The sequence below is a fragment of the Pecten maximus genome, chromosome 10, assembly GCF_902652985.1.
Source record: "Pecten maximus chromosome 10, xPecMax1.1, whole genome shotgun sequence".
NCBI lineage: Eukaryota > Metazoa > Mollusca > Bivalvia > Pectinida > Pectinidae > Pecten > Pecten maximus.
This window is the reverse complement of record NC_047024.1, coordinates 33760111-33784762: the sequence shown is the minus strand read 5'-3', so window position 1 is coordinate 33784762 and position 24652 is coordinate 33760111. Positions and strand designations below refer to the sequence as shown.

The following is a 24652-nucleotide window of genomic DNA, read 5'->3' as shown; positions in this document are numbered from 1 at the left end:
CATCTGTAACCTGTAGGTTTAAAAAAAACTTGCATATGCTTTGAAACAGTAATCCGTTTTGATAGCGAATGCAGATGTATAAATTATAATTACATCTGAATTCGTATTAAATATCTAGTGTAAACGTTTCATAAATCTTTTTAATATTAAGATAAACTTTGTTGTCCCATTTTATTTATAACGGTCAGAATATTACCGGAAGACTCGCAGGAACAGAAGAATAGTTTTAATATCGATACTTCTTTTGTTTGAGTTCCAAGATCAAACGATAAGATTACAGGTACAATCCACTACGGGTAGTATTGTCGGCGCTGAGGTGGGCACTGTCGTAAAACACAGGGCGGATTTATTTTCGTATATTAGTGTTGACTAATCGGTAATTTGTATTTCATATTATTATTTCTGATGTGATTTATAATTTCTGAATTCTTGGAGGTAGTGTGTAGAAAATCGATGTAGGGGATTTTACTAAAATTTCCGTCAGGGTTAGCATTTCTTATGAAACTGTTTTGAAGTTTATTTATACAGTGGCTTGAAGTTTTTTTTAACATTTTCTCTCTTTCGTATGGAATACAATCTGGAAAATATATGGGGAACTGTATTGCATTTCATTATGACTGGTGATAAATGCCAGACTCTGTTCATATATTGACGCTCACAACTTTTAAGTTTGTTCTATGATGCAGTTCAATTAACAAAATAATTTACAGAAAAGATTAACTATATGACAATCTTCAAATATTAAAATGATCGTTCATTCGTTCTTCTGATTGCGCATTGAGAAGGTTCGAAAATTCCTACCAGTTATGGCGCTTAAGGTCGTTTGCCTAACGTGTTCTATTAGATTGAAAGATGGTGGCTTATTAAAATGAGTTTGTTCAAATCACGCTCAAAATTATAATTTATGTCACGTGAGAAATCGAGATCTTGCTTTAAATGGTGTTACATGTAAGCGGTTAATGTGTAAGAATGGTATTATGAACTTTAAAAAAAAATCTTGTTTAATCCTTCACCGCAATCTAGAATACTATTTGTGAATTAAAAAAAAATTGTTTAATCCTTCAACGCAATCTATTAATAATATTTAAAGTGCTTTCTGAATAAAAAGCATTTATATAAAAATACGAGTTTTTAGAATCAATCATACTTAATGAAAAACAAGTCAACCTCAAGATGGCACAGAGCGAAAAAAAACTCTTACGTACATATTTGTATAATTGTAATTTGTCTTTATTGAAATGTTTCGTTAACGTGCAGCGTGACTTCTGCCAAAAAAAAAAACAATAAAAAAGCGTGATGCTTCACTTAAAACTGGTATATTCCGTTTTGACATAATCCTTATGCAAAGAGGAGAAACGTTAAATACACTGCGTACAATAACATTACTTTATTTCATTGTTTTCGTCATTTTTGTCGTCCTTTGTCCCGTTTCAAGGACAAGATTGTTAAACGATATTACTTGCAGTATACAATTAAGTACCTTCCGATCTGTCAATTGATTTTGAAGAGAAAATGAAGGATGATTGTGAAGTATTTACTTTTACACACGCTTTGATTGCAAGTAAACACGCTAATACATTTATCTAGAGAGGTCCTGTCCTATCTATTCCCTCAACTCACACAACAGGCAAGTTTTGTGGACAAATCTCATTCCTTCATGACACTCGCAGTCTTTGTTTAAATATAAACAGTAATTTGAGATACGTGTAATATTTAAAATAGTAAACAAACTTGAACAGAAGCCCTTATAGCACACTCTAGGTAGGTGGCCGAAATATTTCTACCATTTCTCTCCTAAGTCGATCTGTAGTTATATAATCACTGACACACTCCAGTCATCGGGATAAAAGCTTCCTATTAAACTCTCATCTCTGAAGTAATCCGAAATGGGTTTTTTCCAAAAATGAGACATTTGTGAAATTTTAAACTGACTTTCTATGTTCTTCATTTTACTTCTAAGTAATGTCTAGCGCCCTCTGATATTGTATAGATGGTCACTATCCACAGTTATCTCAACATGTTGAATACACGTACTGCATCTGACTTGTGGACATTGGTCACATTGGACAGGTGATTTTTAACGTTTGCTAAGACATGTGATCTGTGAGTCTTTTTGACTGTAGTTACAGCCATATGGTATTTAAGACAATGTAATCTCTTTGTTTTAAATGGGTAGTCTCAGAGGCATAGTATCATACAAATAGGCGCTTTATACAGGTGGTCGCTATAAACAGGTATTCTCTAGATTCGTCTTTTTGTTGTTATAGGGAAAGATGATCGTTACACTAAGATGTTCTCCGTCAGTGGTTTACTGTAGTAAAGACACATGGTCTCTGAGTCAGGTTTTACTCTGGTTATAAACAGGCGGTCGCTAGAGACAGGGTTGACAACAAATCTAAACAGGTAGTTTGCAAGGCAGGTTTTATTCTTATTATAAATAGGTAGTCAATGGAAACATAATCTGTTGTAAATGTAATTACAAACACATAGAAAGGCATTCACTCAGAAATTGGTGATTCTATAAACAGATATTCTCTAAGATGTTTTAAACTATAGTTATACACATGTGGTCGCTATATACAGGTATTCCCTATGTGTATGTCACGCTAGTTTTGCACATGTGGTCGATATAAACAGGTAATCAGTAAGGATAGTTTAACTAATTACAAAAAGGTGGTCAGTGTGAACAGGCATTCTCTAATGCGTGTTTCGCTGTATAACTATAGACAGATTGTCGCTATGTAAGATATTCTCTGTATTTTACTGTAGCTATTTGGTCGCTTTAAACAGGTACTCACCAAAGCTTTTTACTTAAATTATCGCCAGGTGATCGCTAAGGACAGGTATTGACTGTAACAGAGAAGCATACCGCCACTATTTAACTTTTGGTTACTTGTATTCTTGTTTTTGCTGTTGGAATAACTATACTTGTGGTTTCAAGTGTGCACGAGTGATATTTATTATCAATGTTATCGGGAGACACTGCTGGACTGATTTACCACCGGTACGCTACCGACCCTACCACCTACTGAAACCTGTCAATCATTCAGACATTCTATAACCAAGCACTTTCATATTTAATATTACAAAATCATCGTCCTAGTTTTCGGCATTGTATGTACGCCTCAACGCTTCGTCGGGTATCAAGTCGAATTACTGGTCGACTAAAGTTTGGATATATCGATGTGGTATCCAGGTCACGCTCTGATTAATTCTTTATAGAAAATCTAGTTCAATGTCGGTTATCTCGAATGCTGATATCGAGTTAACGAAATATTACTTACCAGAGTAGTTGTTTTATATTTATTTATAAAACAAATTCTTTCTGACAAATGTGAATAGAATTATCTATATGGTAAATTTAGTTCAAAATATGTTATGATGCAAGTGTTTGTAAAAGGTAGTAATGGAATAGGAACAGAAATGATAATTATATTCATCAAATACTCATTTATTTTACTAATTGATACTACTCTTATATTTCTTTTTTTAATATATAAAGTCATGCAGTGAAAAAATGTCGAATATTTCCCTTATCGTAATATTAAAAACCCATGGAATTTGGACTTTTGTTTCAAAATCAATAATAAAGAATCTCTGATCAAGTTAGGAGTAAATCTCCCATTACATAATACTGTAAGTGCTATCTAACAGACATGGTGCGTTACAAACCCTTATCACCTTACGAAGGGTCGCACGAGATTCCCTAATTACCTGTTTGACACTTTCGTCCATCTGACCGGTTGACATTTTTATTCTCTCTGTTTTTGTAAACACGATTGCAGTTAACAACGATCTTTACCACCCGCTAAGATAAAGAAATAACGCGTCTGATGTGTTCAATGTTAATGACCGTCATAAACTCCCAACACTCTACATAACATACCAAGGCCTCTTTAAAAACTCCTGGAGTACTGCATATACTCTGTATTGTGCATACTAGCAGTTTTACAATGAGTTCTGTTTTAACATGCATATGACTCAAATTGCAATTGTATGTGATTATTATTATACGACGAACAGAAACATTTTAATACACATTACATCATCGCTAGCAGGAAATAAATATACATTGTATGAATATTTCTAAAAATTATTATTTTTTCATTTCGTAAATGTTATTAATAAAACCAACAAATAGAAAAATAACAAAAGGTCAAATAACGCCTGTGAAAATAAGCGCCAATTCAAGCAGGGAATTTTGGAATATTGAGATCCGAAATATCTGTTCATGTCTTTTTTTTCTGGAGTATCTTTGTCGTTGGCGTATAACCGTAACATACTGGTACAAAAAGCTCATGTTAATTATTGTCATTGTCTCCGAGACTTCTAAATCCAACTTGACCAAGACATTTAAAAACAAGAAAACAGATTTGAGGTTGATGTCGTTCTAATAAAGATGTGGGGGATTTTTGGAGACATTTCATTGCATTGTATGAATGTTAGAACAATGAAATGGAAGTCAAGAAGAGGATAAAGTAGCGATGTCACGAAAATTAAGGCTGGGCATTTCGAGTAAGAACGGAAGTAATATTTGTGTCGGAGGCGATGGATTTATGTCTAGATCGGTGACAGCGAAATCGAATCGGATATTTTAAGGAAACGACGATATTTGGAAGTTGGAAGGATCAGAGCCGAAATACCAGGCAGTATCTTTGTATGAAGAGCAAAATTGAGACATGTACTGGATACATTACTTTTGTCAACAAATGCGAGCCCTCGTAATCTGTAGAGCGGTCACTACATCACTACCGGGGTATGTGAGAGTAAAAGTCTGACCCGGCCGATAACGAAGCTGTTTACTTCTACCCAACTCCCGTACCGTAAAATATCGTCCCCGCCCACCCCGTCACTAACAAGCTTCCGTACCGTAAAGTATCGTCTCCGCCCACCCCGTCACTAACAAGCTTCCGTACCGTAAAGTATCGTCTCCGCCCACCCCGTCACTAACAAGCTTCCGTACCGTAAAGTATCGTCCCCTCCCACCCCGTCACAAACAAGATCCCGTACCGTAAAATATCGTGTGCTAATTAACCCCGTCTCTACCAAGTGGCTTACACTAAATATATTTTATGCACAAGAATATGAAGAAAATATGCTTACTCATTACCGATAATAAATGTAGAGGAAATGGCTAAAGTTGAGATTTTGACCTGTTGAAAACCAAAAACCAAGTACAACAACGACATGTTTTTGACGTGTCAATAATTCATTTTTAAATTCGAACTTTTTGTCGTGCACGATATTTCATCAACAAACGCTAGCGTTAATGTTATAGTGATTTGCTATCAACATTTAATAATATAATAATATATGCATCGCAGCTCCGTTCAGGTTGAGGTCCAGTAGCGCGTCTTTGGGAGTATGTTTGATAAAGGGGTGCGACCTACTGTCCATAATTTGAAGATTTCATTCATGTTCAAAGCAACAAAGAAAACATACCAAAGTTTTCTGGGTAGTTTATTTTGGCCCATTATATACTCTTAATGCACACTTACAAATAAAAAAGGTTTTTACATAAACCAATATTTTATTTAGAATACAGCATGCATGCATCGGAGTTTGATTCATTCTCTAACAAATCAAGCACAATATGCTGAGGACGGCTGATTGGCGAGTGATGTCCGTCCTAGCCTATTGACAGGATGGCCAGACACAGAGACACTAGCTAATGCCACTAAGTCTGGAGTCTCAAACTGTCGAAGGCATGGCACTAAATCCGTGATCCAGGATTTAGCCGAGCCCTGAGATAACAACGGGCCCTTTTATCGGGGGCTGTTATAGACCCAACTCTCCATCTCACACTGATCCCTAGTCAAACATAGGGGTCACGCTGTAAATGTCCCTCTCGGATAGACGCTGTAAACAGGAGTTGTTATTTGGTGGTATAAACCATCCCCAACCCCAGGTACGACACCAATCATTACTGTTTAAGATTTATCTGAAAACTCAATCTTCTACCTAAGTTCGAGGTACCATTTTCCTCCATCTTATTCCCTGGTAGACATAAAATAAACCGTCTCCCTTGGATACATACAGCATGTACCTACATATATTGCATTTCTAGTAATAATCAATCAACCAAACCAAAATTTTAGTTCCACAGTACCAGAAAACACCCCCTATTATAATGAGCCACAATGACAATTGCAACCCATAAACCGAAAAGAAACAACACAAACTTAAGATGTAGAATCTGTATCACCCCTGTAAAAACATTGTACAAAATAACACCCGTACACAAAACCGGATATTACACTCACTATTACTAAAATTGCCGCCACAAGGTATCAGATTATTAAAATCTATAAAAGGGGGAGTATAACTTCCTGGCGATGATTTTGTTATTAATGTCTCTACGTTATCATTTTTATCTCACTTTCCATTAAAGTAAACTGTCCTACCTCTGATAACACAACTACTATAATTTCATTCAATTTCTCACGAGATTTAGGCGAAATCGATCTAAAAACTACACTGATCCCGGTATGTCCGTCTGTCATTCTGTCCGTGACAAATTACACATGGTGCCCCGTGCACATGCCCAGCAGTTAGCCAACAAAGTTCACAAATTGTATTATAATGTGTACCGGGTCGTATACTTGTCTTTGATTTCTTCACAGAAAGTAAACATGAAGAGGTTTGTGTATAGGACAGAGGACTAGTACTGAAAGCCTTCGATTGTTTGTAAGTGTTTCTTCAAGAGCACCCAATGGTTACCGAACTACTGACTATAGAGGCGATACCCCTTATGTCACTCAAAACTTAAGAGGATTTATTCGGAGAATTAAGACAACACATCTCGTGCGAGGTCCGTGCCTAATTGATCTTTTCTCCAGAGCCATTTTATCCGAAATACCATTTTAGAAAGTCAAGGCTTACATCTAGATCTGTGTGTGTTAACCGTAACACAAAATAAAATGCTAAGAACCATCAATAAAGAATCCATTGCTAAACCGGAAGTACTGTAAAAAAGCGTTGATTTTCTCACCACATCAGCAAATTTTACGAGGTATAAATATCAAGATACACTGTTCGAACTTGGCTACCTGGCACTGTACCAACCAGAGTGATAAACTAACGGACAAATCTTTCAGGGTTTTTTATGATCAGATGTAAAAAAAATATTGTTCAGCTTTCTAGTTTAGCTGAGTGTATGTCTATAATGATGATGTCTATATTTTACATGTATCTCGTATATACACCAAACTGACCTAGCATACCGTTGTAATACGTTTTTTCTGCAATAACTCACATGACAAGACCAAAAATAAATCAAAGAACGCAATGCATACAAGCCTCCCCCAGACCCTCGTGACCTTTGAATGAGTCCTACATCCTTGGGAGGGTGACTGTACAGCCAAATGTATTCCCTAATGTGCAATACGCTGCCGATTAAACTAAGACACACCATTGATAAATATGACTGAATGCCAAATTCCTGGCCTTATTTCCTGTGTTCAACTTTCCCGAGAACTTAACGTAAGAACATCAGTATGTATTTTGTCTATTTTTATTACACCTGGCACACGTCGTTTGTACTCTTTACCGCTAAGACGTTTAATTAAGTGTTGTATAACATTGATAAATATCACTGAATGCCGAATTCCTCCAGCTCTATTTCCTGTGCTCGGTCTTTTTGTGATCTCCGCTAAAGGACACTGTAATGTATAGTATTACATGTGACACACGCCGATTCTACTGACTAGCATTTAACCCCGAACTTCGTACCATTAATTTGATGTCTTGTGCATCAGCAGCCGCCATTTGTAAGAGCCCACTTCAGTAGCTCCTTCACACCTAGAGTTTCCGGGAGGGAATGGAATGCTGGGTAGTCGGTTACAGAACTGTACGGCCTGACTGGCGAGGATTGGTTACATACATTGGTATTTATTAAATGTATACAACAGCTGTACTAACTGTTAAATTTGATATGACATTCTTCATCAATAAACGATAAAATAACCTAAATAATCTAAAATACGGATACTATTTATGTACTTTTCTTTATCTGCTATTTCATGTGTGTCTTCCCAAAATAAATACTTACGATGGAGAGCTTTAGTGTTTCTCACATTTTTAATTTTACCATTTGATGTGTAAATATTATTAAAATTATATATACAGTGTAGCTTTTTTATTGTAAAAACGCACTGGACGAATATGGATTTTACTCGTGAAATGTAAATTTTTATTAGGAAAAATTTACTGTTACAGGTTTTCAATTTTGTATGATAATATCATACATATTTTATTTATTGTGAACTTATGTACATATATCTAAGACTTACTTTATAGGATTTTTCCAGTAACATGTAAAACATTTTCTGAGAGCTTACATGTTACTTCTAAATATTGGACATACAATAAGACTCTTCGTGTCTTATATCTAAATATCTATACAACAGGACGACAACTTGTATAGTGAGGAGATAGACTAGTATAAAAACAACAGGGATTACCAACACAATGACGTCACCATAACTCCAACTCAAATTCGATATAACTAGGGTAAAATATCAACAAGATGAATATTTGCACGGAGAAAGCACAATAGTAATAAAACCAGGTACTCAGGAAGGATGAGCGTCCTCTACTTCACCGACGACACACGCCACTCAAATCTTGGTTCAATCTGGGTTAAATCACAATCTCAAAATGTGATTTTGACTGACTTACTTAGATTGACACCATTGTGACTAACTGATACCACATATAACGTAGTATAAGTTAGTCATAATCTAAGGAAATGACTTAAGATTTGAAAATTAAAACATTGTGAGAAGATTGTATAAACATACACAGGGAAATAACATATTTAGATATGAGTATGAAAAGGCTGTCTGACATGCAATATGTCGATCGTATAAAATATTTGCCCACGAAGTACTGGTTGTCTTAATGTGTATTTGTAACTGTTCAAGATATGTTTTGTCTTGTCTCTTCTTGGCTTCGCTCGCTTTAACGTATCAGGAAGTTTAAATGTTTTAAGAATAGTGATAGACATGATAGAGGACGCTCTCCTATGGCCGAGTAAGATTAACTTTGCAGGTGAATGTTTCAAAACAAAATAAAATTCTCGATCGATTGTTCCAAGATCGGTGGGGGAGTTCTCAATCACTCGAAAATAATTCCCAAGACAAAATAAGATCAGAGGAGCAGAGCAAGTTTATCTGTTAATATCAACAGTGTTATCGACAGAGAAACCGGGGCCTACCTGGCACTCTTTGTTTAGCTGATACCAATACACCGCGACTGTTTACCCACCCGGCCCGGTCATGATCTCCGACACTTTCACAATACAGTGGCACCGACTTACATTGCATCTTGCGTAGGAATTAATCAAAGCGTTTTGATAACCATGCTCTCATAAGTTTGGACATGTCCAGTAGTCTTGCCTTTGTTTATATATCCTCGAAGTTTTCAGCAATTTACTGCTTAATCTTTACAAATGTTCAAGGAAGAAAATAGGGTATGGTTAGGGGGGGGGGGGGGGGGGGGACATTTCAGGCGCTATCGGGCACCTATGTAATAAACCACACACATGGCTAAGGTCGGCCACATATATCACACAACTTGTCATGTTTTCTTTACAGCACGGGAAATGGCCCCAAACTGTCAGTGGTGTGAGTAGACCTAGGGTACAGGTAGGAACAGGGACAAATAGGGACCCGATTTCATCAGACCCCTGACAGCTGATGGCCGGCACGACTTCTATAATACATTTCACATTTTTCAAGATTGTAACAATTTTGAAAAATCAAAACGACCAGTAGTTTCAAGTATAGTTGGGGATAACTGCACATTGTAATCATATATCAATCGTAACATTACCACATTTCTGAGGTATCTTTAGACCTTTTGCATTGCCCTGCAGGTAGAGTGTAATAATTGTACCTGCTGCCTATATTGCATGATCGTAAGAGGCGACTGAACATAAGATTTTCTCCTTTTTCTAAAAAATGTTCTTCCTAATGTCTTTCCTGACACTGCCGTATTTTTGGCTTTAAGTACCAGAGTCTGTAAAAATGATAGTTACTTCTCATGCTTAGTGCTTGACGTTTTGGGAGTTTGACCACTGAGTCGTCTGTTATCAGTATAATATGACCGATTTCTGTGTCCTGTATATGTCTTAGGCAGTATACTTCAGTGAGGTAGCACTTTAAAGTCGGCACTAGTTATGCGCTACCACAAGGAGACAACAAACGAACATACTGCTGTCTCCTGAAACACACATACGTACTCACCACACTCATGCATGCTTAAATGACCATAGCTGCCGATAGGACGTTAAACAATACCAAAGTAAACTTAGACCTTTTGCGTCACTGCCGAGTCCTAGAAGTTGATATATTTATTCTACGCATTTTTTCATCTTTGAGCTCCACTGAATCTAAGTCTCAATTGGTATCAATGTGCGCTAATATCTTTTATGTCTTTTGCACACTTTTCTGAGGTTAGATATGACTACTGTAAGCGTACATATTTTAGTGGTAATATTATTTAAGCGCTTTTCATGTTGAACACTATTATTACACTTCTGTGTATATTGTAAGTACTGTGGGTTCACTAATTCATCATAGCATTAATCTGTTCAAATTCAGGTATACCCTAGAACGTGAGTACGCTAAAAATAGTGCACTTACAGTATATACCAATGTTGTTGGATATAACGTCAGATGTATGTAACGACGGAGTGTTGCCACAAAAAATCGCCACCGGAAATATTGAACGTATGAGACAACTAACGCTTGCACTGCTTATGTATTTATTAAGGTGCCTAAATTAGTTGCCATTTTACCATATCAAATGTTCAGTGTGATGACAGTTTGATCTCTTGCGCTCCAAATATATGTGTGCTCCGGTTTTATGTGTTCCGAGCTGTTGCGAAGGTGTAAAATCTTAGCAACCAATCAAGTATGTTCGATACAGCTAGAAACATAGCTATAAACCCGGGTGTGTTGTTAAATTGTTGCAGGCTTGAAGAAAACTACTGTATATGTGAAGGTGTGTGTCTCCCCAGATGTATACTGTACGCCCATTACCTCGACTTCTGTCGCAGAGAGTCCTTAGAACCAGCATGTGCAGCTACATTTGGCAAGGTGAGGTCACATTCCAATATTTATTCTTAATGAAGCCATTTATAGTCTACAATAACACATCAATAGTATCCACTCTGATTCATTCCTCGTTTAACCTAGATAAATTCAAAGAACAGAATAGAGAAACGGTCAAAGTATTAAAAATTTTTAATATTCTACGTGCAAGATATGACCACTCTTACCTCATTTTTCATGGTGTTATGTATTTCATTTCGTCATATGTCCAGATATACAGTAGAAAGAAACTGTCGCAATGGCTTCTTCATCAATAAAATATGTTAACATGGTGATCATATTTACAGACAATTCGACAGAAGTTTCCTCATCTAACGACGAGACGACTGGGGACACGGGGCCATTCAAAGTAAGTGCACGATACTAGTTATTTGTCAAATCGTCGTCAACATAACGTTTCTGACGTTTAATGCTTGTGACGTCACATGTGCATAACCGCTTCACTGCCGGTCATATTTAAATGTTTACAATGCTATTTAAACAAGAAATTTGATTTCCATGAAAATAGCTAACACAATAGTAATTACTATTACTGATCATCATAGAATTAAAGAAATACCTAGCTTGACAAGCTTTTGAAGCAAGCTACTCAAAAATATATTTTTACCACTGAAGCCAACATGTATACTATGAATTGTTTTTTGCGGGAATCATGTTGGTTGAAGCAAAAGATGCTTACCTTTTTCTCATTGTACCTTTTCATAGAGTCTCCATGTAAATAAATATTTGTTGGTCGGATTTCCCCTCATTTTGTCGATTTTGAGGTACAATTCTGACATCTATTCAAACCAGTATTCTCTGTTGATTTAGAATAGTGTGATACCATTTGTATCCTGACATTGACAACATTAATTGGTTTCGTTTCAGATATCATTACTACGGCATTGGAATACAGGAGACTAGCCAATATTACCACTCAGTATACACGGGCAAGGGCCTCACGAGGTGAGATGTTATCCCAATTCTTCTATGCAGTATACATAACGCATACATATGAAACAGTAGCAAAAACAGAATGTATATGGGACACCTATGTGGTGTAAAACGAAAGTTGGGGGGGGGGGGGGTTACAGGAAGATTGTATAAAAACTTCATTGATTCAATACTCATAGCTATAGGTTACTGTTTGTAATGATTACCATGTATCACCAGGAGACATTTATCAAAGATCAACGTTATCGTTATGTAAACCATTCAAAAAAGGATGTATACACAGTGTGCTGTTATTCATCCTAAACATTTATAGTGAAAAATACATGTATATACAGAATATGAAGTTTAATGCTGATTGTGAATGAAATTTTATATATTAATTATATTAATTAATATTCATTGATAATGCAATAATGCAAACTATGAACTAATATGAATGCATACAATCCATGAGTCGGACAAATACGAATTATCTGAAATATAATAAAATATTCATTATCAATGCACAAATGATTGTGTGATTATAAGCTACAGCACTATCATGGAATATTTGTTCGCGAAGTAAAGAATAAAAGATTAATATAAAAATTGAAGACAGAAATGAGGGCTTTATTTAATTTTAGTCCCCAGGGAAGATTATAAATGCGTTGTCATTATACATGACTTTTTTACCACTTAAATAGTTTGCTATTCTTTTGATGTTGATAACAAAAGGTATGTTCTAACTTTTCTTGACTTAATTCCTTACTCAGAAACCTGTATTGAATAAAAATCCCAAAGAAACACGGATTTTACTATCTTCACACTTTGTGTATTACGCCATGTAATTATTGCGATGACAAATTAGTCACAGACGCAATATTCTACAGAATGTATTTATTCAGTATCTAATCCCGATGTAAGAAGCCGTTGTAAAACCTGACTTTATGTATACATTCTAATCTTTACAAATGCCCCCGTTCCTATCCTCACCTCTGTTAGAGAGTCCGAGGTATAAGCCTGCTACTTCATACCTGTGTAGATTTACAGAGGACCTAATGACCTACACAGTTATGTAACAGCAAAATGTAGGTGCGAATGGTCTTTTGTAGACAGGTATATGGTGCAGAGATGTAAATTTCCCTTCTAAGAAGTGTACATTGTGCCACGATAGGCGCTGATGATCTCTTGAAGTCGTTATTTTCAACACTTTGAGCTATTCAAAAATGGCAGTTGTAAATCTTCACAAGTAACTGTATATTTCAGTATTAGTTTGAAAGTAAGGGCCTTTACAGTTTCAAAGGACATCACCTTGTGGTGGTAATTTTTACTTAATTTGAAATGCCAACATACGCTATTAGTCACGTTTTATTTCTTAAGAATCCAATATGTTGTTTGACTTGTGCTGTAACCGTCATAGCATGTCAGGACTTAGGATAACCTTCACGGTGATGATTTATAACACAGAGAAATTATTACAATGCATTGTTTATCTTCACAGATTTATACTACTTATGCTGCACTTTTACACATTTACAAGTGGATCTGGAGCCTTTATAACCAGTACTCTCCGGGTCGTTTATTACCAATCCTCATTCATATCAACTATCATGTATATCTGTTTTTTATATCAACATTATAAAAAGCCAATTTACCCCCATGGGAACTGTTAATGGCCATTTTATAGGACGTGTTTTACGTAAATTGGGGGTATATCATACATCGAGAAGCTCATAACCTCGGTTGTAAACATGCCCGAGTCTAATGCAGGTTCGGCATGAACTTCACACTTATTTTTTTATGTTTAGTAAAATGAGTAAAGAGTAGAATTTAAATGTCCAAATATACGAATATTACTAATGCATTGATATAAAGATTATTGATTTTTTGTTTCCATGCGAAATGTATTGTTATAAAGTGTACGATATGTTGCTGTAATAATTCTGTAAATATGTCACGGAAATATCACAGTAAGAGTCCAAATCAATTTTAAAATGTGTACACCACATTGTCTTTCTATCGTTGTGCTTTTAACGACTCATTTTTAGTTTTAGTTTTTTATCAATCGAATAGCAAAAATACACAATATATTTCTGCATATATACTTATGCCTTGAACCTTTGAAGAGAATGAGATTTTGCGATAGTCTTTACACTGTAATAATTAGCAGTGGATTTTGTGGTAGTACCTGTTCGATTTTGTTGGCTTTGTATTGTGATTTTGTCAAGGTCAGCTGCGTGGCTTTTGAGTATTTATCTTGTCTTTGTCAGTTAATATCTTATAACTAGCTACATCACTGCCCTTTACCTCCTCACTGAAGTGATATATTTCAATATATATACACGTACGTTAAATACCGTATGTTACATACTTTGATCCCACGAGGAGATATTCACTGTGATAAGTCGGATAAGCAAATAAGCGCTATATTATATTCCATTGTATGTTCTTATCTGTACATGTGTTGATGTCATTTCGTTGTCTCTGTTACGTTTTAACGGATACAACATTAATACCTTACTAAGTCTCCACGTATCTCAAGTCCCAAAATTCCAGGCCCAGGGGACAAATGTTTTATGTAATCAGTAATTCCAGTACTTCCGAAAGTCACATACCCCTCATAAGCCAACAAATAGTATTATCTTCTTTATGAACAAATCCAATCTCGTTCTGAGAGATGATTTATAAGGATACCAAAAAATATCTTCTTTGCTATATTTACTCCTTTAAAATTTTCAGTTTAAAAATGCTCTATATTCAGAAACTATAGATTTCAGCATGTTGATCGAGTTATATAATCTTGAACTTATTTAAAGGGATAGAAAAAATGGTCACATATATCCTGATCGGCAGCACGGTGGATGAAACCACTGCTTTATAATAAGATCCAAAAATTGAAACCAATTGAGCAAGATGTTTTAGGCCAAAAGAGTAAGATGCTTTAAAGGCCAAATGAGCAAGATGAATTTCATCAACAAAGGCAGTGAAACAAAAACAAAAACAAAAAAAACATAATCTTGCTTTACGTCCATTGTAGAATCCTAAAAATCCTTACCAGTTTGGCATTTAAAAACAAAACAAAAAATAATTTGACACAATTGAAAAAACAATATTGTGGGGACTATATTTTGTGTTTCCGGCTCAAGATGTTTTAGGGAGAAAAAAATGTTACAGTCTTGCTTTTACAGGAGTTCATCTTGTTTTTACTACTATCCATATTGATTAATTTCCCTCTCAGAACGCCCATTGTCTTGTTCAATTCCTAAGCATACTATCAAAATTACCATTACATTTTGTGATGATCTTACCTTTTACAGCATTAAAGTTTCGGGGTATTGTACGTTTGATGTGTTTAAACGTGCTATAGGATACACACTGCGTTTCGTACTTATAAAATCTGTATAAATTATGAATATTCTTGTTTCTGTATTTACAGATTTTCTGGATGCAAGCTTAAAAACGAGGTAAGAAATCTTGCGCTTCTTAAATATTTTCATTTTCCGTTTGTTAAATATTGGATTAAAATGATAAGTGAACGCATTGATGTTTGGACTCAGTGCGGCCAGTTTGTCATTATTAATATGTGAGTTAAATGCAAAAATCTGTTTTTTACCACAAATCTCTGATGTAAGTTAACGAATGTAACTACTATAGTACCTTGTCCAACGTAAATAATACACTTAATACATTAATCATGAGTTGACTTAACGTCCTTGTCTTTGGGTGCTGTTGTTTGGGGTAGGAGGATGATCGTCACGGAATTTCATCGTCACACCAATCGGGGTCTCTATGTGTTATCTGTAATCTTCAAAAGCCCACTTTAGAGAAAAACCGCATCAAAGTCAAAACTCCTTTTAGCTACCTATTTTCTGTAGACACTGGATCATTTAGCAGCAAACCCTGGCTGAAATCTGTCACCAAATTTAATCGTCTAAAATCCTTACTCCTCTCGTGACATTTATACACCCAAGCCTCTGGTGAATATGATATATTTGGGTAGATGTTCTTGGTTTCGGAATGTATCTCTACTGCACTGTAAACATTCTGAGACTAGATAGGAATCCCCATGGTATCCTGTCAAATCGTGCTTCCTGATGTCACCTGATCTCCTAAAACCGGCGACGGCTACTTCAGATAGAAGCTAGCATTTGTCTCAGAACCATCACTTCTATGTACACCCGTGGTTGTAATACAATCTAATGGGGTTTTTTTTCGGCATAGCCGTATAATATTCTTTTGGCCCCGTATATGACGCGACAGGTGGAGTTACTGGTCAAGATGAAGTATGTGATTGGTCAATGTAGCGGTAAATGCAAAATGCAGATATGCAGTTAAAAACGAAACAATGTATTTAGATTGAAGCTGAATAAGTGGATGTATCTTATCAAATGACGCATTGATAAAATTATATTCCTGATTCAAATGCAGTCTTTTCACCAAAAATTATTCAAACCGATATAATTTTGTTATTCGTCCTGAAACGCCTAAGTTCGTTATTTTTTTTTTATTTCACCAGCAGTTTTACATTATAACCACCAGCATTAAAACTATGCCGTTTATCTTTTTTTTAAAGATATTTCTTGTTTTATCTTTTTGTTTGTTTGCTTGTTTTTGTTGTTGTCGTTTTTCTAAGTGTCTTAATTCTTTTAATTCGGCCATATTGTTTTAGGAGAAATTAACGGATAACTTTGAATTGTGATATCTCGGTTTTAACTGAAATAATTATTTATTTCGTGGTGAAGGCCATATTTAGATAACATAAACACTACATGTACATAGAATGGATGATATTTTCATTAATATGTGCGTTTTACAATCACATATATTGTCATATACAAATGATGAGCAGGACTATTCATGATGGTTGTAATTTCGTTTTTAAATTATAATTCTTATATATATATTTATATATATATTATTATTATATTTTTTCTGTATCTAATAAGATAATTTTAAAACATTAAATTTGATCGTTCCATATTATTTTGTAACATTATACATGTATTATTTCGTTGCCAGTATTGGGTTTATATTATCCTAACCATAACCACCACTAAAATGCATAGGAATGATTAAACATTAAAGACTAACGAAACGGAGTACACTGAGGTTCTATACTAAATAACGAGATGCGTCATTCAGAATGTATCTTGTTGTATCGTCGTGACAATTGGCTTTGAATTAAACAGGTCCACCACCTTTGTTGATAAGGACAGAGTGATGACTGATTCATATATTTATTCTTAAGGAAGATAAAAGTCGGAACTATCTCGTATTTATTTGTTATGATTTCTATTTACATATACTCTCTCTTTATCCATTTTACTGACTTTACATCTACTTTGTTTATTTTACAATTTATCACAACATTCAAACATTAAACCAACTATCAATTTCACTATTACTTAAATCCCTCCGCTGTCGCCACCAACCGAGGCACGCCTGTCTTTATCCGCGACTCGCAAATAGACCTAATAGTGCTGTATCAAGCATCTAACATCATCGTATCGCATCATTTACGAGTCTAAGAGGTTATCATATCATACTAACTACATACATATCACAACACTATCGATAAGTAAACAACCTCTTATATCCACACAAGTAGTGATGTACAAGGCACAACAACGCAACTACAACCCCAACACTAAAATTTATTTCACCTTTACCAGGCAACTTTGATATAAGTAGTTTTAATAGGCAGTAATGATGATTTACCTAAATCCCAACAATGTTTTATGTATTCTCGCCCTTAAAGTTTTGATTTCGATGGGTGAGGAGATATTCTTTTATATTAGATATGTGATTTAAGATATTGTAATAATATCCACTTGCGTCTCGAGGTTCAATATTGTCCTGTATTTTGCAGTTTTTTTAACCAACATTGAATCTTAAAGTCATTGTTATCTATATTCCAAGTTGAATATCACAATTGACAAACGAGTATTTCGCTTCCGAACTTTGTAACGACATTTGTAATGTAATTGTTCATGCGTTTCACTTTCATGAGTACGTAATATCGGATTTGAATTAAGCATTGTTCCATTCTATTCTTGTATATTTCAGGGAGGATTCACACGGAAATACACATTAAGTTCGAAGACGGGAACATTGTTGCCCGAATTTCCCAATGCGCAATATCTCATTCTTCCTCTATCTGTTCCCCGAGAAAAGGTATGAAATATCACGTGTATTCTTAAATCATGTGACAAATCAAAGAAACAATTTTTTGTTAAATTATTGACTATTCAACCTCATATGTATTTTTAAATATCGTTTGTATTTAGTTAGTATTCACGACAGAAACATCAGATTCTGTTGCTTCCAAAAATAGATCTATTGTATATGTAACATGAAAAAATCTTTATAATAATTTTTCGTTTGACATTTTTCTCAAAGATGTTTCTATTTAGTATCTGAAATCCATCTTAACGGTTCAATAAGCAAATTTACTGAAATGTTGACCTAATGATGAATAGAGATCATCTGATTTACGAGGTTTGCTTAATTACATTTGTGCGCACGTGTATGTCACTAAAATGCTTCGGCAACAAAATAAATTGTGAAGGGTTTGGCAAATGACTGCCTTGATAACGGAATCGGGAATATTAATTCCATAATAATTACAATCTTTATTAAACTAGTACATGCCTTGAGAGTTGATTTCGAACCCAAGGTAAATTTATATACGGCCCTGTGTTGAGTATCCTCTTGGAGCTGATATATTTTATTGAATTTCCTTAACTGTTTATTGAAACACTGATAAACCCTACGCTCACGGCAGTATTATTAATTGCCTACAAATCCACTCTTATTCTTCTGGTGAAATGCTTCTAACAATATTTAGTCCTGTTCAAACACCGGAATGTTTACACTGTGGGTCCAGCCTTACAACTTGTAAAAGGAAAAATGTATCATTTGAGAATTTATCATGAAGGTAATTTCTCTAGCTTCACCGTATGTCAGTCTCACTAAATATACTGGTCGTACTAGTGGGTCTATTAACTGCCGTATTGAACGAGAGTCTAGATAACGTAAGCTTTGAAATATGCCAGAATACCATACTGTCCTGCCGACAATGCTCACTCTCTGTTCCAAGGTGCAAATATTCTGAAGTTGTATACACAATACAAACCTATGGCGATACATAATTGCCAGATGCACCTGACTTTTGATGGATTTATTTCTTTGACGGTATACTATGATATAAATCCAGAGGTGATTTATTTACTAGTGTCTGTATTGTAAGGCTTACGTGTTAGCCTCAGAACCATCATTAAGCCCTCCCTTTTTGGCCTTCCGGTAAGATCACCTGTGTTTTATGGGTTTGAAACATGAGTTAGACTGTATTTTAGACACAAAATGACTCATACTTTAAAACAGTCTCAATGAGTTCTGATTTGTCCTGTATTGACGTTGCAGTATATTTTGTTGTCTGTTTTTTTTATCTTTCTTATCAGCTACATAAGTACTTGATTAATTTTCAATTCTAAAGTTTTAAAACTCATTCGATTATTTATGCTTCTCTTTGCATCTCCACAACATCCACAGCCTATAATATTGATAATATTGATAATTTATCAAGCTTCGCTACATTTGTTATTGTATCAGTACGTGTCATATATATTCATTTATAAGATTGTGTCACTACTGATAACATAAATAACCCAGAAATTAGAAAATTAAGATAAATCTATTCAAAATGTGTCCCCACCCGGGAACTAGGTCTTGGTTTTACATCCATTGACATTAAACAAAAGAACAGACAAGAAAGTTAAAACCACGTAAATTTAATTCATATCTCCTTAATGTTTCCCTCTATCTTCCCATGGTACACATTAGGCTTATCAGACTCGATATTAGGAAGCATTTTATCAGTCCCGGACACAGGTTTAGGGGTGGTACCTGACTAATTACCTCCCTTGTCATTCCAGGTAGAGACGTTCGTGATGATGTACAAGACCCATTGTCAATGCATTCTTGACACGGCCATTAATGCCAACTTTGAAGAGGTAAATGTACAAACAGTTAAAGTCCCGTCTGCTGTATGTATAGTTAGCTTTAGAAACCAAAAAAATAATATTTTGAAAACTATTTGTTTTTAAAGTTAAATTACCAAACGATAACTTTGTATCGATTTTCTTATTGATGTCAACAGGTCAAGGTAATGTATTAAAAATCACAATTCAAATATAAAAACCATTTTCCATGAATGTTTCCTTTCAATTCGTGTTAAGCTTGCAATGCAGATAGCAAAGTGGGACAGTTCGATTAGCTCAACATCCTGTGAACAAATCTGCGTACACACGTATTTTCATATTTCCCGTCATACCCCTGGTTACAGATTTGATGGCGCAATGATACAAACTTGATACACACATATCGAAAATAATTCATTACAAGGACTCAAAGTTGATTGTCTAGGTGAATAGTATCAAAATACGGTTTATTGAGTTTAGTAACAACTGCCTTAGCAACTATTGTGCCGTGAACTTTTTGTTTCGAAAAAAATATCGATTATTTGACTTCAAAGCAAATAAGGGAATCATTTGGGTAAATTATATCAGAATACAATTTCTGGAACAAAAGTTCTTAGTTCAGTAGCAGCTGCCTTAGCAACTATTATTGTTGAAATGTTTTTTTGAAATAATACGTTTATCCTCTTCAAAATCGATTGCATAAATCTTTAACAGAAAACTTTTGGATTTAAAGTACATTTTACTCAGATATAAAAATGTCAAACAAGTCTTCCGTTATTTATCATTCGTGTCGTAAATAACATAGGAATATTATTCAAAACAATAATATTTACATATTGTATCTCGTCTGAGGTTTTATTGAATACGCTTGTCAACATTAAACACACTTTTAAAAGATCGAGGAGGGGAACATCACAGAAAACGGAACAAGCTGTAGTTTGTTTCGAACTTCTTTTAAGTGTGATATTAATGATAGATTAAGTTAGTTGTATTTAGACCTTTGTTTATCACTTGGAATACGACTCCTACCACAGAGCTGCATCCCTTTACACTTGCATTAACCCTGATGTTCCTCCTCTGTTTGATGTCCCCCAAAAGGTTATCTCTGAGGACAGTGTCGTACATAGGCTTACACTGACAAGGTATCAACTACCTATTACTGGGGATTAGTGCCCTGAAAACAGTACAAACACGCTAGCTTTCTTCTATACCGATAAAGACCGTTCGTTTTCACGAGTAATGCTTAGTGTGTCTTACAGTACAGTATATATAGACCAAAGAAGGCACGGACGATTGCTTTACATGTAGGTTGTTTTAGATTTGGAATACAATATGTGTATTATTTAATAAATATCTAAATGTGTTATTCTGAAAAACGTTAACAAATATGAAAAATAAATGCCCTTTTCCATTATCATTTATATTATAACAATTCAAAATGTAATAAAATCTTCAAGTCTACGATATAATTAGATATTCATTTATATGATTTCATGTTTAGATGATGAAATGATATAACGATAATATCATCATAGATAGCTTTCAACTACTATGTAATATCGTTCCCATGAAGACTATAATATCAATTTCCAAGTAAATGTTGATAATTAAATACTTACCTTAACATCATTGCAATGATAAATTGGTTCTTTATTATTTGACCAATAAATTATGTATATACTATAAATAATAAATTAAGAATACTTAACCCGAGGACAGATATTCAAATGAAAACAATACCTTATGTGTATCCTATGTTTATTACTCGAGTTGAAATTAAGATGCTTATGAAGTGAAATGTTATTTTACCAAGCCTTGAATAAGTGATCCAACTGCTTTAAATTGTACGTACTGTTTCATTTTCCTGGACAAAGATCAATTTAGATTATTCTCAAACCCTTAGAGAGATATTTCAGGATTGTTGGCTTTAATGTTAAGATGGTGGCGATGTGAACAAGAGCTGTGAATTTAGCAATCCATCATTTTTGAAGCTATAAATGAGTTCATGTGAAGCTAAGCTTGATCGTATTGAAACATTAGCTAATCGTTATACTTGAAGTCGGCATGATTAAATAAATGTCACTTATAATGCTTACATACCGTGTATTATACCTAACAATTATTCGAGGGTTGAAAATGAATTCAATCTTTTAAATCTCTGAAATGTCTGATTTTATAACTAAATCTTGAAAGTTTTTTAGTTTAAAAATATTTTGGAAATGAGACATAGGTAGAATACGGGCATCTCGATAGCACCGGCCAATTCTAGTGTCACTGATCTATAGGATCGAGGAAATGCTAAAAGAAAATATGTGTTTGTGTCCTGAATTAATTGATTTGTATCTTTAAGAATAATCTCCCGAGCGAATTTATTCATGTCTATCGTGACAAAGATCACCTTAAACAAGCTACAGACATGTTTATCTCGAGTTTTCCCCGTTTGTATGTTCTCCAGGCACTGTATGTAAATCCCTGATTAACTGAAGGTCGGTAGGGTGTTCTGTAATAATTGCTCTACCTGTGGGATAATGCGCATAAAACCCCCACTTATTCATTCAACACTTCACGTATATGATATTTATTTATTTCAAATATAGGTTCAAAATTAATTGATATAAATGAATTTGGTGTCATTGCTATATATCGGTGTATACTGTCCATAATAAAGGAATACCATAGGTCGTGAATATATTCCCACCAATGTATATTGTGCTTGGATAGACATTGCAAAATATGCGTTAGTACATGGAATATAGTTCCAATCTTAAACCTTTGTGAGATTCTGGTAAACATTATATGTAGTCCTTGCAGGCGTCATCCTTCAATTTATGTGCGTTGCTACTTAGATATATAATTAAGACTTGTTTGTGAAAAGTATATCTTATGTTATCGAATTCATTAAAATAGGTGTTTTTCGTCTGTAAAAAACCATATTATCCATATCCTTCAGAAATAGATTTTGAATGTTATCGTTTCTTAACAGGATATAGTTGAGTTTTCTATGACATAGGTAAACTCGTGTAGACTGTAAAAAATGTTTTAATATATGTTTGATTGTTCATAGAAGATAGAACGGGGCGGAACAGCGATGGATAGAGCTAGGTTTTCTGTGACATCATTTTTTTTAACAAAATCACGCATAGACTGCAAATATCTGTACGAATTATTCAGCAATGCTCGATATCAGTCGGAGGTGAAAATCTCATTACATAGCTGATGCATTAATGGGATGTGCTTCAGTATAAATCACTGCATTTTAGATTAATCAGAAAGTTTTCGATTACTGTTGCGAGTTTTGAACGCCATCATGTTTACAGTTGGGAGACCATATGGCGACCGGCTGATTTATCAACGTTAGGAGAAATATTCAATAACAAGGAGAATCAAGTCCATATATGGAAAAGAAAAAAAATGAATTTATGAGCTATCATACTGAATAAGAATCTGTCAGATCACTAATCCTGCACAAACAGACCTCAGTAGATTTGCATCACGGTATGGGGTCTGGATAAACGGGAGACACAGTTAATCTTCCACACAGATGAGTCACTCAGTGTTGGAGTCTCGCCTTCAAGCATTGACGTGTAAGCCGTGCTTCACACTATCGGAACACTCGGGGTGCACAATCCCCTGTTTTTGTCACGTCCAGAGATCTCCTTTTTCATGTTGTGGTATTTGCTCTTTGTCGCCTCCCTTTCTCATAAAATTAACAAATCACACCGTCGCAGATTTTGTGGTGTTGAATTCAACCGTGTGTATGACATGAGGGCAGAAGCTATCTAATGGACTTGTACAGAAGTTAGGACAACATGCTAGGGTGTATACTATGTTGCGAGTTATTAAGCTGTTTACAAGTGCAATATGGAAAATGACATCGTGAACATAGGAGGTCTGGGCATTTTTCTATATACATACCAGTCCCATGATAACCAATCTAACAGAGAAATATAGATAACATGTGTTAAATCCTACACGGTTTGGAACATATTGGGTTTTAAGATGTTACTATTGAATGAAAACTATAGGTAAACTATTGATATGCTGCTCCAGTTTCAGTCAGTTACTCTTAGTACAATGACTTTCAAGACATGCCCATTTTTCACAAAACATCTTGAAGAACATCTGTAATAAAATGATCGAAGCTTACGTTTTATTCTTAAAATGTTGTTCACTTCATTAACAATGGGGTTTAATTTTACAAGTCATTGTATCAGTCTTAAGTTACGTTTCATACCTATCCATTTTAAACCATTTTCAACTTTTTTGTGTGTTGCTGATTCAATATTGAATATATGGTCTAAACAACAATATTCGAATGTTCCTTAATAGTTACTTTTCAAGCAAACTATATCACCAGTACATCTTCACCTTTCCTACACGCATCGCCCCATAGCAGGCGGAAGTACAGACTAATAAGGCTTAAAGTGCCTGTAATCCACTAACCATTTGTAGTCATAGATACCCAATCTCGCGGAGTTTGTTATCCCTATCTTGTGAACGTAGTATCCTTTTGTTGCACCGTCTACTCAAATACTCTTATTGGTTTATACTTAATGCGTAATTGGCTAAGACACCAATGCGATTACGAAGTAATGTTTGTAAGTAAAGGTAATATAGGGGATACATAGGCAGTTTGCAACAATA

At 34.8% G+C, this 24652-nt stretch overlaps 1 protein-coding gene across 1 annotated transcript in view; it reads left to right on the top strand.

Moving 5' to 3' along the window:
• The window catches only part of LOC117336101 (DNA-binding protein RFX6-like), a 52337-nt gene that overhangs the window by 15497 nt on the left and 12188 nt on the right, over window positions 1-24652 (top strand). Inside the window, exons 3-8 of the mRNA XM_033896482.1 lie at window positions 10979-11102; window positions 11405-11466; window positions 11985-12062; window positions 15466-15493; window positions 18096-18203; window positions 19964-20041. Coding sequence (XP_033752373.1) covers window positions 10979-11102; window positions 11405-11466; window positions 11985-12062; window positions 15466-15493; window positions 18096-18203; window positions 19964-20041 — 478 coding nt within the window. The remainder of the gene's footprint in view (window positions 1-10978; window positions 11103-11404; window positions 11467-11984; window positions 12063-15465; window positions 15494-18095; window positions 18204-19963; window positions 20042-24652) is intronic.